This window comes from Electrona antarctica (genome assembly GCF_951216825.1).
Source record: "Electrona antarctica genome assembly, chromosome: 23".
Lineage (NCBI taxonomy): Eukaryota > Metazoa > Chordata > Actinopteri > Myctophiformes > Myctophidae > Electrona > Electrona antarctica.
The window spans coordinates 14,137,259-14,152,258 of NC_136804.1; the positions used below are offsets into that span (position 1 = coordinate 14,137,259).

At 44.6% G+C, this 15,000-nt stretch overlaps 1 protein-coding gene across 2 annotated transcripts in view; it reads left to right on the plus strand.

The window, feature by feature from the left end:
- The window catches only part of plxna4 (plexin A4), a 300,862-nt gene that overhangs the window by 259,515 nt on the left and 26,347 nt on the right, over positions 1-15,000 (plus strand). For both annotated transcript variants that reach the window (XM_079493988.1, XM_079493989.1), the window contains exons 26-28: positions 245-391; positions 1,814-1,973; positions 11,287-11,390. In XM_079493988.1, coding sequence (XP_079350114.1) covers positions 245-391; positions 1,814-1,973; positions 11,287-11,390 — 411 coding nt within the window. The remainder of the gene's footprint in view (positions 1-244; positions 392-1,813; positions 1,974-11,286; positions 11,391-15,000) is intronic.

The following is a 15,000-nucleotide window of genomic DNA, read 5'->3' on the forward strand; positions in this document are numbered from 1 at the left end:
ACTCAGGCTTATGACCTATGTGCCGAACGTCTTGATGCAGCTGATCTTTATTAAAGACTCCTAAAGACTTCTTAAGAGTTTGCGGATCATTTTCACCCCCTAAGACTGCCCTTTGAGTTGAGCGCGCCTTTCCTTGGAAGTGAGTTTCTCTCAATCTTTCCAATTCTCTCTCTCTCTCTCTCTCTCTCTCTCTCTCTCTCTCTCTCTCTCTCTCTCTCTCTCCTTCTCTCTCTCTGGTGTTCAGGAGTGTGCGGGGGAGCCTCTGTTCTCGCTCTTCTGTGCCATCAAGCAGCAGATGGAGAAGGGCCCCATCGACTCCATCACAGGAGAGGCACGCTACTCGCTCAGCGAGGACAAGTTGATCCGACAGCAGATCGACTACAAGACGCTGGTAAGAAGGGTTCACTTCACCCAACCTGGGGGTCCAGGCCAGGCTTGGGCCGAGGCAAGGGGAGTGAGGGGCCAGTTGGCTCACCAGAGAGAGAGAGAGAGGGTGGTTATGGGTTGGCGGTTTGGAGACAAGTGCGCGGCTGACGTTAAAGTTGTCGTTTTCACACTTGACATAAGGGGGCACGGGAGTGATGACTTCACTTCCTGTTGTGACCTGAGCTGTCAAGAACTGGAGCCTGCGGTACAGGGGTGTGTGTGTGTGTGTGTGTGTGTGTGTGTGTGTGTGTGTGTGCGTGCGCGCGCGTGTGTGTGTGTGTGTGCGACCTGCTCAGTCACCGAGGGAGAAGCAGACAGTGTTTACAGCCATCCTGTCTCGTCTCATTTCCATGTCCCAAATACACTTTCCATTAAGCTGTTCAGACTGAAGTCAACAGAGAGAAACCAGACAAGTCAATAACAGGTTGACTCATAAGGCAATGAGGCACAATGATGCAGCAGTGTTAGGAGAGTTGAGCTAGGCAGAAATGTAAATTTGACCAAATTACTTTGGCAATTATGCTGTGAGTCTAACTGCGGTAATGAAGATTTTTGCCTATAATAGGCTCAAAATGGGGACGCCTGCTTGAAAGTGGTTAATTTCTATTGGCTTGTTAAGATGCTTTGCCTTGAATAATCTTGCTTATTTTTCGCTCTTTGTTGTGTATTATGTAAAAATGGTAAAAATTATTAAATCAGTAATTATAGCGTTTAACGAGGGACGGGTACTGTATTATCACAAGGCAATTAACATCTCTAATTAATTTGACCTCTGAGTCTGAAAGGGTGAAAATTGAAAGTGGTACCCTTGGGTGGATTTTGAGTAACTATAAACAGAACATTGATTTAGACATGTATTACTTACTCTATTAATCGTTCTGTCCTCTCTATCTTTCTTTTTACCGTGAGCCACTCATTGGCCAACGATAGGACAGTAAAACCAAAAGACATAAAGCTATAAACGTTTTTTTATAGCTTCCAATGAGTGAAAACGTGTTCCCTGAACTCGTAATGACGAGCGAGTGCTTCGCTGTTGATGATGATGATGATGATGGTGATGGTGGTGGTGGTGTTCATAATTTGGACGTTAGGGGCTCATCAGCTACAGGTATCTCTTCCACCCTCTGGGGAGAGTTTTTTCTATCTCCGCAATTACAGGAAGCATCTTTTCACCCAATGGTGGAAATGACAAAATAAATATCAGATGAGATGAGCCTTAAGTTTAGACAGCAAAGCAATTTTCGGGGATTGAAAATGCAGGAAACCCCTTTCCAGGGACCAGAGTGGAAGTCTTTGAAAACACTCTGCCTTGCCTCTCCATGTCAACAGGCAACACGGGGGGAAAACATAAAACGTGTGATGTCATGATTTTTTCTTGCTGCTGTAGGTGGTGAACTGCATCCACCCGGAGAACGAGAAGAGCCCGGAGATCCAGGTGAAGGTGCTGAACTGTGACACCATCAGCCAGGTGAAGGAGAAAATCCTGGACGCTATCTACAAGAACATCCCTCACTCCCACCGGCAGAAGGCCTCCGACATGGACCTAGGTAAGAACGCACAGCTTACCGCCTAATATCGCTCGGCATCAGAATGATGCTGTGACAATCAGACTATTGAAGTCCTGACGTCACTCACTCCTCCCCTGGGTCACAGACGTTTTTCTCTTTGGAAAATAACACTGGGTCATCTTATAATCGACTCATGTAAGAACTGTGGGGCAAACAAATTGCCCCAGCGATATTGCCAGTGAGGTGGCTCTGTATCGTTTACGATTGTCAGTCACTCATCTTTGTTTCTGGCACCCTACCCAGGTAGGATGTGTAAATTACGTTAGACTTTTGTACTCTTTAATGAAGATTAAGAACATTAAAGAGTTAACACAAAACTACAGACAACGTTGTGCAACAATTTTACAGTAGGACCCGCATGACTTTGTACAATATCACTTAAGAAAGAGTACAAAGTTCACCTAAAAAAATACTTATTTTCTATCAATTACACAGCCCATAAGCCAAAAAAGAGATTTTTTGTTAGATGCTAGTCTACCATGCAGATATACTTACTAGTAGGACGAGACAAGTAGCCGATTGTTACTTGTCAACACATTTTTGTTTTCTAGACCACAAGAATGCTATTTCAATATCTTATGCGGTTTAGACAGATGCTAGGTTTGATGTTTACCCGGTATCCATACTTTCTTGTAGCACTCCATTGTTCTCTTTATACTCAACTGTGTATCTTGTTTGTTGACAAGGATTCGTGATACTTTACTCTGATCTCACACTTGTGAGTCACTTAGGATAAAAAAAGCATCTGCTACGGAAATATGCCCAAACTATAAATTGTAACGTATCCTTGCACCTATATCGGCCAACCATAAAATATACAAACGCATGCACAAAATGTATTTTCACGCAGGCAGACACATCCGTCGAGCAAGGAGACAGCTCTCTCAGACGACAGACGATTTCCAATTCGCTCTCATAATAAAACAATAATAGGACAACACATAACGCCCTGGCAGGGACCATAAAACAATTTCATCCCAGGAATATGTCATCAAAACACTAAACCCCGTCTCTTCATTTAGCCGCCGTCCCTACGGCATACAAACAAACAGCCATGGCCCGGTTATAAATACGGTATCGCTAGCAAACAACAGTGGCCACAACAAATCCCATCTGGCAGTATTAAACTGCAAAAAAATATGGCACGGTATTAAGATTGACTGGAGCTATTGGCACATAAACAACCCGAGATAATACCATTACTCACATACACAGGTATGTGCGAAGACACCCACACATGAATGTGCGCACGCACACACGCACGCATCCACACATTAATGTGCGCACGCACGCACGCACGCACGCACGCACGCACGCACGCACGCACGCACGCACGCACGCACGCACGCACGCACGCACGCACGCACGCACGCACGCACGCACGCACGCACGCACGCACGCACGCACACGGTGTACCCAATTCCCTGATCATTAAATCTCTCACACACAAGACGCATGGTGTGACCCATATCTGCTAAGACATTGGGGACTGCACCAATATCAGTCAATTATCGTGTCTAAAATAAGACAGCGCTTTGAGGTTGATGATGAATGATCGCAGTCTGCACGAGCACTTACTGTACGCACACAGAGTAAAAGATGCATTATATAAACACAGAGTGGTACACAGTGGCAGTGCTTAAAGCACTCGCTCTCTCAAAACCTACAATAAATGTGCAACATCTCTGTATGAATGCAGTATTTTGGGCTGGTGTGAGCCTACTGAAGTGGGGCTTGCCTCTTTTTGAGTGGTGCAGCCACTCCAAGGAACAGCAATGTCCGTCCGTCCCTATGTCTCTCCCTATGTCTGTATGTCTGTATGTTTAAGGTACCTAAAGTGCTAAAGTGGCGTTGTTGAGCTAGAAACAGAGAGAGAGAGAGTGTTGCACTGTTTGGGAAGCTGAGAGCCGACAACCAATAGTCAGACAACCACTAGTCAGACACCCACTAGTCAGACACCCACTAGTCAGACACCCACTAGTCAGACACCCACTAGTCAGACACCCACTAGTCAGACAACCACTAGTCAGACACCCACTAGTCAGACACCCACTAGTCAGACACCCACTAGTCAGACAACCACTAGTCAGACAACCACTAGTCAGACACCCACTAGTCAGACACCCACTAGTCAGACACCCACTAGTCAGACAACCACTAGTCAGACACCCACTAGTCAGACAACCACTAGTCAGACACCCACTAGTCAGACACCCACTAGTCAGACAACTACTAGTCAGACAACCACTAGTCAGACAACCACTAGTCAGACACCTACTAGTCAGACAACTACTAGTCAGACAACCACTAGTCAGACAACCACTAGTCAGACACCTACTAGTCAGACACCTACTAGTCAGACACCTACTAGTCAGACAACTACTAGTCAGACAACTACTAGTCAGACAACCACTAGTCAGACACCCCAACAGCACCACTCAGTTCAGACGGGTCTGATATTTTGTATTCAGACAGCCAGCAATGGGTTAAACGCTCCCCCAAAAATTCAGCCTCTGTGACACCTCTAGGGGTCGCAGTCTGCATTCAAAGATTTTCCTAGAAGCTTTGTCATTGGTCCAATGTTTTCTGCCCGCTAATGACTAACCAACCAGGAAGTGGACAGTCAAATTCAACACATCATTTCTCATATTTGAAGGCCAACTGCGGCCCCTAGAGGTGTCGCAGAGACATACATTTTTTATATATTATTACTTTTAGCTACTTTAACAGACTGCTGCCATGTGGCACGCGGGACGGAATTGGGGAGATTACTACTCAAGTAGCCTACTTCTGTTTTCCCCGCTCGCAGACCTCCATTGTAAGAAATGGCTAATATTATAGTATTAGCTCACGCTAGCTATCTTTTTCGAGAAACATTTATATTTCAATCGCGACGCGATGAAATATCAGAAATCATATCCGAACCTCGGCTGTCTGATCAGCACAACGGACAGCGACGTATAGTTTTTGAGAAAAGAGCCAGAGAAGATCCTAATTATAACAGTAGTCTACGCATGCATGAGCACGTTCCGTACGTGCGGGAGTGAGCAAGGCGTTGCCTAGCAACCGACTCAGGGCTAAAACTTGTTTTTTAACAGTGCCGTTTCATATCCATATAAAGCAATATAAAACGTATATCGCAGACAATAGATGGCTATAAAGAAACGTATTTACATCAATCCAATTTTGTATGAAAGTACGCTGCTGTGCAGTGTCCATAGAAGGGCCAATCATTGTTGGCGAAAATGTCTCACTCTGACACGAGTCTGCTTCCAATACCGCCAGATCCATGATTCTAATGAACAGGCAACTAGGGAGCAACAATGTTGTTCAACAACACTTCAAATACCAGAATGAGGCGGTGAGGAATACAGACACTTCACACTGGATGCAGAAGCGCCACAGACAACAGGATAGGATACAACAGCAGTAACAACACACAAAATGTGGTTGATGATGACATTTTCCCTGTACATTTGTTAAAATGTTGTTTTTATGTGGGCACGCCCACCAGTTCATTAACACTTACAGCACTAGCATTTATTGAAAAACTAGGATCTAATTCACGCCAGCATTTTTCCAGTCGAGCTCTTATTTTGAAAAGCCACATTTCCAGTCTACCGGAAGTAGCCTAGTATTAACCTAGGAAGCTGAACGGAGCCTGGACAGGCCTTGTTTACAATATGAATCCAAACCAGTGCACTGGAACGCTCCACATCGTCGGCTCTGTGCCGTCAAAGAAACGTTGTTTTGACCAAAATGCCATCTGGGACAAGGAATAGGAGATACAGGCGATTGAAAGAAACAGATAGAATGGATTATTATGGCGACGACGATCTAAGATGGGCGATCCAGTGCTGTGCTAACAACATAGCTAGCTAACTGGCTAACGTAAGTAGCATTATGGCTCGATCGATCGAATGCACTATAAAAGCGCAATTGCCATTAATCAACGGCAATGGCGGTAAGTGTAGTGTCAAAAAATAGGCTTCAATTGACCTAGATGTATGGCAATGGCGCTGAAAGAATTAAGTATGCCTGGTTTGCCTGGTGGGTGGTGATGGGTGGTGATCCACCTGAACTGAAGCCGCACCCACAGCTGTAGTTGTATGATAAAGGGGGAGGGGTTAGGGGAGGGGCTGATAGTGTGGTGTCACTATATTACTGTTTATTTCATTGGCCCGTTTGACTGTCAAGGGTTCAGCCTCCAGGAAGAAACCCTAAATACAAAGTTATTACACCATTGCACATAAAAACGACTCCAGGGTGTCTAATGAAGTACTGTCACCTCATAGACACATGAAAAACTGGAAAAATACAAAAATTGTGGCACTCCATCTTTAAGGAATATTACTCAGCTGGTGCCCAATGACAAATAGAGACAGAGGAAATAAAGTAATTAAAGGAACTCAGGAGGAGAGGAGAGGAGAGGAGAGGAGAGGAGAGGAGAGGAGAGGCGATACAAAAGGAGAGCTTTTTAGCGGGAAAGGATCAGTGAGTGTCTGGATTGATTAGCTGATCAATCATCTGACTCAGACGCTGGCCGACATGAGACCCGATCGATGGAAAGTTTTGGCTGGAGGGAGACTCAACTTATAAACATCAGAGGCAGCTGAAGCTGGAAGTCAACTCTCCTGAGATGGAGTGGAGAGACGCAGACCTCTCTCTCTCTCTCTCTCTCTCTCTCTCTCTCTCTCTCTCTCTCTCTCTCTCCGTCTAAGAGGAGGTGTATTTCTGGCTCTGGAAGAGAGGCTTTGGTAAAAAGAAAATCAATGGGTGCCTAGTGCCTACGATCAGGCTGCCTCTCTCCAGGCAGACAGACAGGCTGTGAATTAATGCCTCATGGGATGTGGACTGTGGAACCGTGGTGCACGGGAGCCTCAACTTTTCATCGAATCAGTTAACCACTTGAACCGTAGCATCCCTATTCTGGGGGCGAACATTTGAACAGCCGATGTAAAAGCCTCACAATGTGTCACAGCGCTTTGTGAGCTTGTTGTACTGTAGATCAGCTATGTTTGCCGATGCTATTTGGCACGTGTGTGTGTGTGTGTGTGCGTGCACGTGCGTGTGTGTGTGTGTGTGTGTGTGTGTGTGTGTGTGTGTGTGTGTGTGTGTGTGTGTGTGTGTGTGTGTGTGTGTGTACAAACATATCACACTCGTGCGAAGTGCTCTTATCATCATATACATCATCAATCATCATACATCATCACACTCCGTGCTCAGCCAAAAAATCATCACATTCTGTGGCGCACACACATAAAACCCACAGACACGCGTGTTGTAGCTTGGATACCGTCTAGTTTCACTACTTATGATTGACACTCTTGTACGACGTAGTAGGACATTCATTCATGAAGAACATAAAAAGAAATATGGGGATTCAAGCCCGACTGCAATGATATAAAATAAGTAATATGGAAGAAATGATTCACGATCACGAACCATTTGCACTGCGGGGATACGCAAAGAAGACGAGAGTAGAATGGAGAAGAGAGATAAATAACAGACACCATGCATGCACATGAGAGGGAGTGGGAGAAAAGATCTGGTTGAATCAATCATCCTCCCCTCTCTCCCTCCCCCCCCCCCCCCCCCCCCCCTCCTCTCTCTCTCTCTCTCTCTCTCTCTCTCTCTCTCTCTCTCTTGTTCTCTGTCTCTCGCTGTTTCGGATCAATGTGTGTGATTACAGCCGCCGGGCCAAAGTCCTATCCACTTCCTTTTTCATCTGCGTTAACAGAGCTCCGTGTTTGCAGTGTCTGACTCTCCCCCCCCTGCACCCCCCCCCCCCCCTCTCCCATCGACTGCTCTAAGCCCCCCCGCTGAGCTCCTCTTTTTGTTATTGCAGGGAGAGTCGTGTGGAGGAAACAAGGCGAGACTCTGATCCCCTCTCCACTAAACGGATGGAGAGTGAAACTAGGAAGTCTTAAAGGGACAGTCGACACAATGAGGCCTATGGATTCATTATACAGTGTTGTTTTTGTCGACTAAAACTAAGACGAAATATGTTCGTCGACCTTTTTTCACTGACGAAACCTAAATAGAAACTAAATGAAAACGCTATGAAAAGCTATGATGACTAAAACTAAGATTAAATAAGTGTAAACAGTGTGTAAAAACAGTCATTACGATGGCATCAAGGCCCACCAAAATACATTTTAGTCGACTAAATCAACTGTAGATTTAGTCGACTAAAACTGGACTAAAACATTCCAGGTAACTAAAATGTGACTGAAACTAAATTAAACCTATTGAAGAGATTATGAATAAAACTAAAATCAAAATTTGCTGTCAAAAACAACACTGATTCATTACACAAACTGGAAATGCACTCTGTCGAGCTGTCAACTTGCGCCTTGCACACAAGTAGGCCAAAGCAGAGCGCGCAAGTACTGCTAACTAATGTCTAATACAACTGCTGTTTTAAATCCTTTAGATCCTTTAGAATTAAAATAATTCCAAAAAAGGTAGCACATCCAAAAAATTAAATAAATAAATTGAAAGTAGGCTACTTAAAGCCTGCATGAAAAACAAACAAACAAACAAAACAATACTACATTGATAACCCCACTGCCTTTCTGACAGATTTCACTCTAATCACAACACCTGTGATAGAAACATATCAGACACTGCCAACATTATTATAACTGAGTCAACAAAAGATTGTTTGTTCTCCAGAACAAACGAGTGGATGATTCCTCCATTGTTTGCATGCAGGCATCGCAGGCTCAGGCTGTATGAATACGTTATTGTGTTTTTATTGTGTGACATTCCAGTCTGGTTTATTATACTCTGTTAAGCATTGTGCAACCACACATAGCTGATCTACAAGCTAAAAAATATATATACATATATATATATATATATATATATATATATATATATATACAGTATGGTAAATGGTAAATGGTGCATTTATATAGTGCCTTTATCCGAGGCGCTTTACATAGGAAACCATGCAAGGTACCAACCAGCACATCAGGAGCAATTAGGGGTTCAGTGTCTTGCTCAAGGACACTTCGACACTAACTCTGGGGGAGCCCGGGTTCGAACTGGCGACCTTGCGGTTACCATCTGGAAACTCTACCCCTGAGCCACCGCGATTTATCGATGTTATTAACACAAGTCGATTCAGATTAGGAGAAGTCGAAAGTTGAAAAAGAAAAAAAAGTTTTCCCCCTTTTTGCTCTATGTGTGCGTGTGTACAGAATTCAAACTGTAGCATTGATTATTGTCACGGACATAAGTCATTATTTCCCTTTGCATATGCACCGGAGCGCCTATTAGTTTGCATTGCATTCAGAACGCGCCCTTAATTAAAAACCAACTGCAGCTGTGTATGTGGCTCTCAGCGCGCGGTGTCCCACTATTGACTGGCTGATTTTGAAGTTTGAACTGCGCTGTGTCAGAGAAGTAACAGATAGAAGCGCACAAACTTTATCCCCAAACGATATCCCCCTCACCTCTGTGCTGGAAATAAAACGTCTGGGTTTCCGAGGCTACATCCGTGCTGACGCAATGACTGTCCTGTTTCTGGTTTAGCTTTACGCTCGGGACGCATGAACCTCTCCGTCTCCGGTCAGTGCGGGTTGTTGTTTATTTGCGTTATTGATACTTTTACGCAAGTAAAAAAAAAATGCCCCCCCCCCACCACCACCATCCCTGTCATCTTCCATTCCACTCACGAACGGAGAAGACAAAGCAGCAATCACAGCGACGTGTGATGGAGCTCCGCCTGAGGAGCATACACTGGGATATTGTTAGAAGAATGTGTGCGAGTGATGATGAGAGACTGGGGCGGTCGTAACAGTACATCTTCCTATAAACATGCAAATGAGCAGCCGTGTCCCCCGCCCCGGTTCCACATAAACAAATGGAGGGGGGGGGGGGATGAAATAACAACATAACAGAAGACCTGGGATGAAACCAGAGCAAAGCCCAGATTTCCCTGATTCCCAAATTGTGTGTGTGTGTGTGTGTGTGTGTGTGTGTGTGTGTGTGTGTGTGTGTGTGTGTGTGTGTGTGTGTGTGTGTGTGTGTGTGTGTGTGTGTGTGTGTGTGTGTGTGTGTGTGTGTGTGTGTGTGTGTGTGTGGTGATAAGGGCGCCCATGAAGCGTGTGGAAGCTGAAGGTGACTGTTGTATTCCACAGGGATGTAAAATACACATGCAGTATATGAACGAACGAACGCACACACACACACACACACACACACACACACACACACACACACACACACACACACACACACTGCTCTGCTCTGCTCTCAGGGCTTGTATCAGTCCTCGGTGGTGGATTGCAGGGAATTAATTGCATGACATATAAAACATTCCAACTGCTATACGCTGAATTTAAATCCTTGCACTGTTTTGTTACATTATGCTTTGCATTATGACATAATGCACATTGCACAGTTTGCATGCAAACTATATAGACAAATAGGTACTGTATGTGGGGAAACATTAACATCCATTATGCTGTAGCTTCATAATAAACTCATTGTGACCGAAGGTCGCAGTTAACTATGGAATCGTGCATTTCCCGTCAGTGTGTGTGTTGATTGGTTGGGGTGAGAAAGCATGTGACATCATGTGACATATTCAGGGATGGAGCACGTGACATCACATGATATCATCAGGGATGGAGATCCCTGATGTCATCAATATTGGCCAGCAACTCTACATCTGACCTCAAACCTCAAACCCTTAGATCTCCATATATGGAGCTAACCTGTTCTGACATTCCATATGTTGATCCTTCCCCATCCATCCTCCCTCTTCGATGTCTCCATTTTGACTGATACCTGTCCATTTAAACTCTAGACGGGCCTGCCCCAAAGTTATTAGTGCAGCCGCGCCCGGCAGCCTGTGAAAACTAGAGTTCTTAACAGGCCCGAAAGATCTTACCCCCCATGCCAAAGCGCCAGCGCTCGCCCAGCAGTCTGAAGGGCGAGGTCACTCGCCCTCAGGCGTCTTACTGTTTATGTAGCTTTTAACTGTGTGTGTGCGTGTGCGTGTGCGTGTGAGTGTGCGTGTGCGTGTGCGTGTGATATGCATGTATGTATTTATGGCCTGTCCCAGACTAAGAATTTATATAAGCTAGTCGAATATGATTGGCCAAATGCTGTCTATAGTCGATTGGTTGTCAAATCATTTCTTATTCGACTAAGAGATTGGCCGTCGAATCAGACTCCCTCGATCGATTAGTCGACTATTCGACTAATGGAGGTCAGGTGTGTGTATGTATGTATTAAACACCATTAACCATGAACCTGCCATGTGTTCTCTCAACAGAGTGGCGTCAGGGTAGAGGACAGCGCACGATCCTCCAAGATGAGGACATCACCACCAAGATAGAGAGCGACTGGAAGAGACTCAACAGCATGTCTCATTACCAGGTATAGACCACACGCAGTCACGCACGCACACACCAGAATGCTGCCGAGGAAGATTAGCCTTTTTGAATTTGTGAAGTTTAAATGCATTAAAGGCCTGAGGCAGATTCTACAAATGTCTTCTAACCAGCATTTTAGACAGTACTCGGCTTCTCCGATACTGTATTGGCATCGGAAGAACTCTATGAGTCACTATGAGTTCCCAAGGCATACTGTTACTGTACTTACTCACCTACTCTCTACGCACTCAGCAATGGCTGCCCCTAGTTCGGAATGTGGCACCTTTATATGACATATGATATGACTGTGTGCATTTTGAAGAGCATGCGTGCGTGCTTGCGTACGTGAATGCATTACAAAACACATCGCATGTCTGACATTATCACACTGGGAGTGTGACATTCAGATTGTCACAGTTAAATTAACAGTCAGTTTACAGTGCAGCCTCATCACAAACATTATTGATTATGAAGATGCACCGCAAATATCCATGCTGTGCGATGTAAACATCAACATGGCATTACACTTCATTATAGTGTCTGGTTTCAGTCTGTAGATACCAATACCATGAAAGGCCTTTTCATCTGAGTCAGTATGTGAAGGCATTATGACATACTGTAATATCTGGATGCTCAGTATAACATCTTGTTTACGCTTTGTGATCATGTCGTTGGCTGTCTGGATGCTATCACGAGTTATATGTTTAGCATAACGCATATGAAAGAATGAGGGGAGAGAGAGATGCTTGTATGTCACATCCATGTGTATAAACACAGTAGTAAAGATTCATAAATGACTGAGAAAAACTCAAAGGAAATATGGTTTAGATCTTTGCCTATAGGTGGTGCAACAGTTGATCACTGTTATAACATGTTACCGCATGTTATAGCATGTTATGTTCTGCAAAGCTAGGTCCACCACGGTGGATTCAAACCCACAACCTCTACGGTGGTGGGCAGGCACTTTACCAGTCGCTGTGCCACCCGAGCGCCGTGTGCTGAATTATATCACAGCGGCTCAGCTATTGATTTTTTATTTTTATTTGTATTTCTTACACAAATACTCGTATACTGTACCATGTTGCCTGGCGAAATGTCAAGGCGGCATGAGAACACCAAAGGCTTCCTCCAGGGACGTGGCCAACATCTACGTCTGTCTTAGACCTGCAGCTAATCCTCCATGTCTGGATGTGAGGTGTCAGTCAGGATGCTGTGGTCACACTGAAAGGGAAAGGGATTAGTGTTGACATTTATATTTTGTGTTGTTTGTTTATTTGGCAAAGGGACAGTGTGTACAATACAAGCATTCATGCACCCGAGAACGCTACAGGTTCATCCACATCAGTCGTCCCTAGGTGGGTGGCATCGGTGGCACATACAAAACCAGGAGGAGCCTATGGAACAATAATATATACCACATTGTCCTCGGGTGGTGCAGTGGCAAAGTCATCATTTTGTGTGAATGTTGAACCCTATAGCATTTGTAGGGAGGATAGTATAAGGTTCAAAGTTATCTTCAAGGGGTCATACTAAAGGCACCGCTATCCAGAATGTTCCAGCCTTTGTAACATTGACTAATGACTAGATGTTTGTTAACTATAACTAAGTAGCCAGCCTATAGGCAATTAAGGCAATGCAAGGCAGTTTTATCTGTAGGCTATAACACATTTCAACAAGGCAATTCAACGTACTTATCAAGCAAAGGAAACACAATTATTCAATAAAAATAACAGATACAGTGCAGAAGAGAGAGGGAAAAAAAGGAAAGCAACGCAATCAAAGGCAGCGGCAAACAGAAAGATCTTCAGTTATACTATTAGAAGGTATACTGTAGATCCGAAGTCCCGTTAGTCCGAACATGCGGAAACGTTGTCGAACATGCGCAAAAACAAACCCAGTAATTTTCATTCATTATTAGTAGTAGTGTTGAATTATTTTTGATTTGCTGATGATGTCAAGCGGCCGACTGGACGTTGGCAAAAGGTTTATTGCATTTCTCCCAGCAACACATAGAATGTTGAACCTGTTGAAAAGTGTGCTGCACATTCAACGGTGACATGCACACAAAAGATGATTAAGACGGATGTCTGGTGAATCATTATATCATCAATCATCAGAACAACGTTCATACCTGGACACACTCATCAGAACACACACACACACACACACACACACACACACACACACACACACACACACACACACACACACACACACACACACACACACACACACACACACACACACACACACAGAGCCAGGCAGACAGTGACAGACAGACACATATTGACAGAGCCAACGTCGTTTGGCACATCACGATTAGCGAGCGTCTGGTCCAGCCAACCAGAATGATGGCCTACTCCTCCAAATGGGAAATGGCTCTCGTCTTGGTGCTTGTTCATTACGGTGTAAATAATTTGAGAGGCTGAGTTGTATATCTCCTCTCCTCTCCTCTCCTCTCCTCTCCTCTCCTCTCCTCTCCTCTCCTCTCCTCTCCTCTCCTCTCCTCTCCTCTCCTCTCCTCTCCTCTCCTCTCCCCTCCTCTCCTCTCCTCTCCAAGCACACACACACTCCTCCCGTAGAAGCCGGAGGTCTAAATTAAATGTCAGCGGAGGCGGAGGTTTGGAGGAGGGGTGAGTGAGGCGTGGGTTTGGAATGGATTAGGGAGGTTGATTGGAATCGCAGATAAGATAATGAAGACAGAAGTTTAATTCATTTGTTTTGCAGGCCAAGGGGATGGAGTGCCCGGTCCTTGACAGACCAAAGAATTTATACAAAATGAATGCATGCACCCAAGATGGTGGGAAATAGCCGATTTACAAGGTAGCATGTACATAAGTCCGCTATTTCACTATAAGTGAATGTATTCATAATGTATTTTTGAGAGTTTTGTGTCCGAGTCCCGAAATGTAGTGGAGTCAGAAGTACAGTACGTTTGTCTTTCACACGTAGCTATAGTGGAATGGAAGTAATACGCAAAACATTACAAAATATGTAGTAGGCTACTTCAAGTAGGCTATATCGTTGCTCTGTGGGCAGAAACCTCTTACCTCCATATTCTAGGTTTTTGTGTGAAATTCTCGTAAATGTTAGCACCCTTACTTGATCATACTACAGCGTCACACAAAAGCATCAAAGATAGCAGACATACAAGCTCGAAACGAGAACAGTGCTTCTCAAACTCTTTTCATTTTAATAACCCCCATAACTCTGAGAATGTACCAATGGAACCAAATGGACCTGTAAGGGTGCATTAGGTTCCATTTGTACATTCTCAGAGTGGCCTCACAAGGGGCCATTTGGAACCCCCTCAAGGTTATGAGGGTTCCTGGACCACACTGTGAGACTGGTGTAGCAGAGTGTTTCCGTCTGTTTGAGCAGAATGGAACAGAGCCTTAACTAGAAAAAGTGCCCTTCTGGGCACAGGTCTCCACCAGGAGGATAGGACTGTGTGAGATGTTTGGCAAAATGTTTAGGAGTAATATAAACATGTTTGCCTTTGATGGCAATTGGATGATTTGAGGCATTGTTCCAAAAATGTGTTTTGCAAAAATCAACCTGTTGGTGGCGCTATAACAGGCCAATGTGAAAAGGGTGGGATATATTCCTCAGCC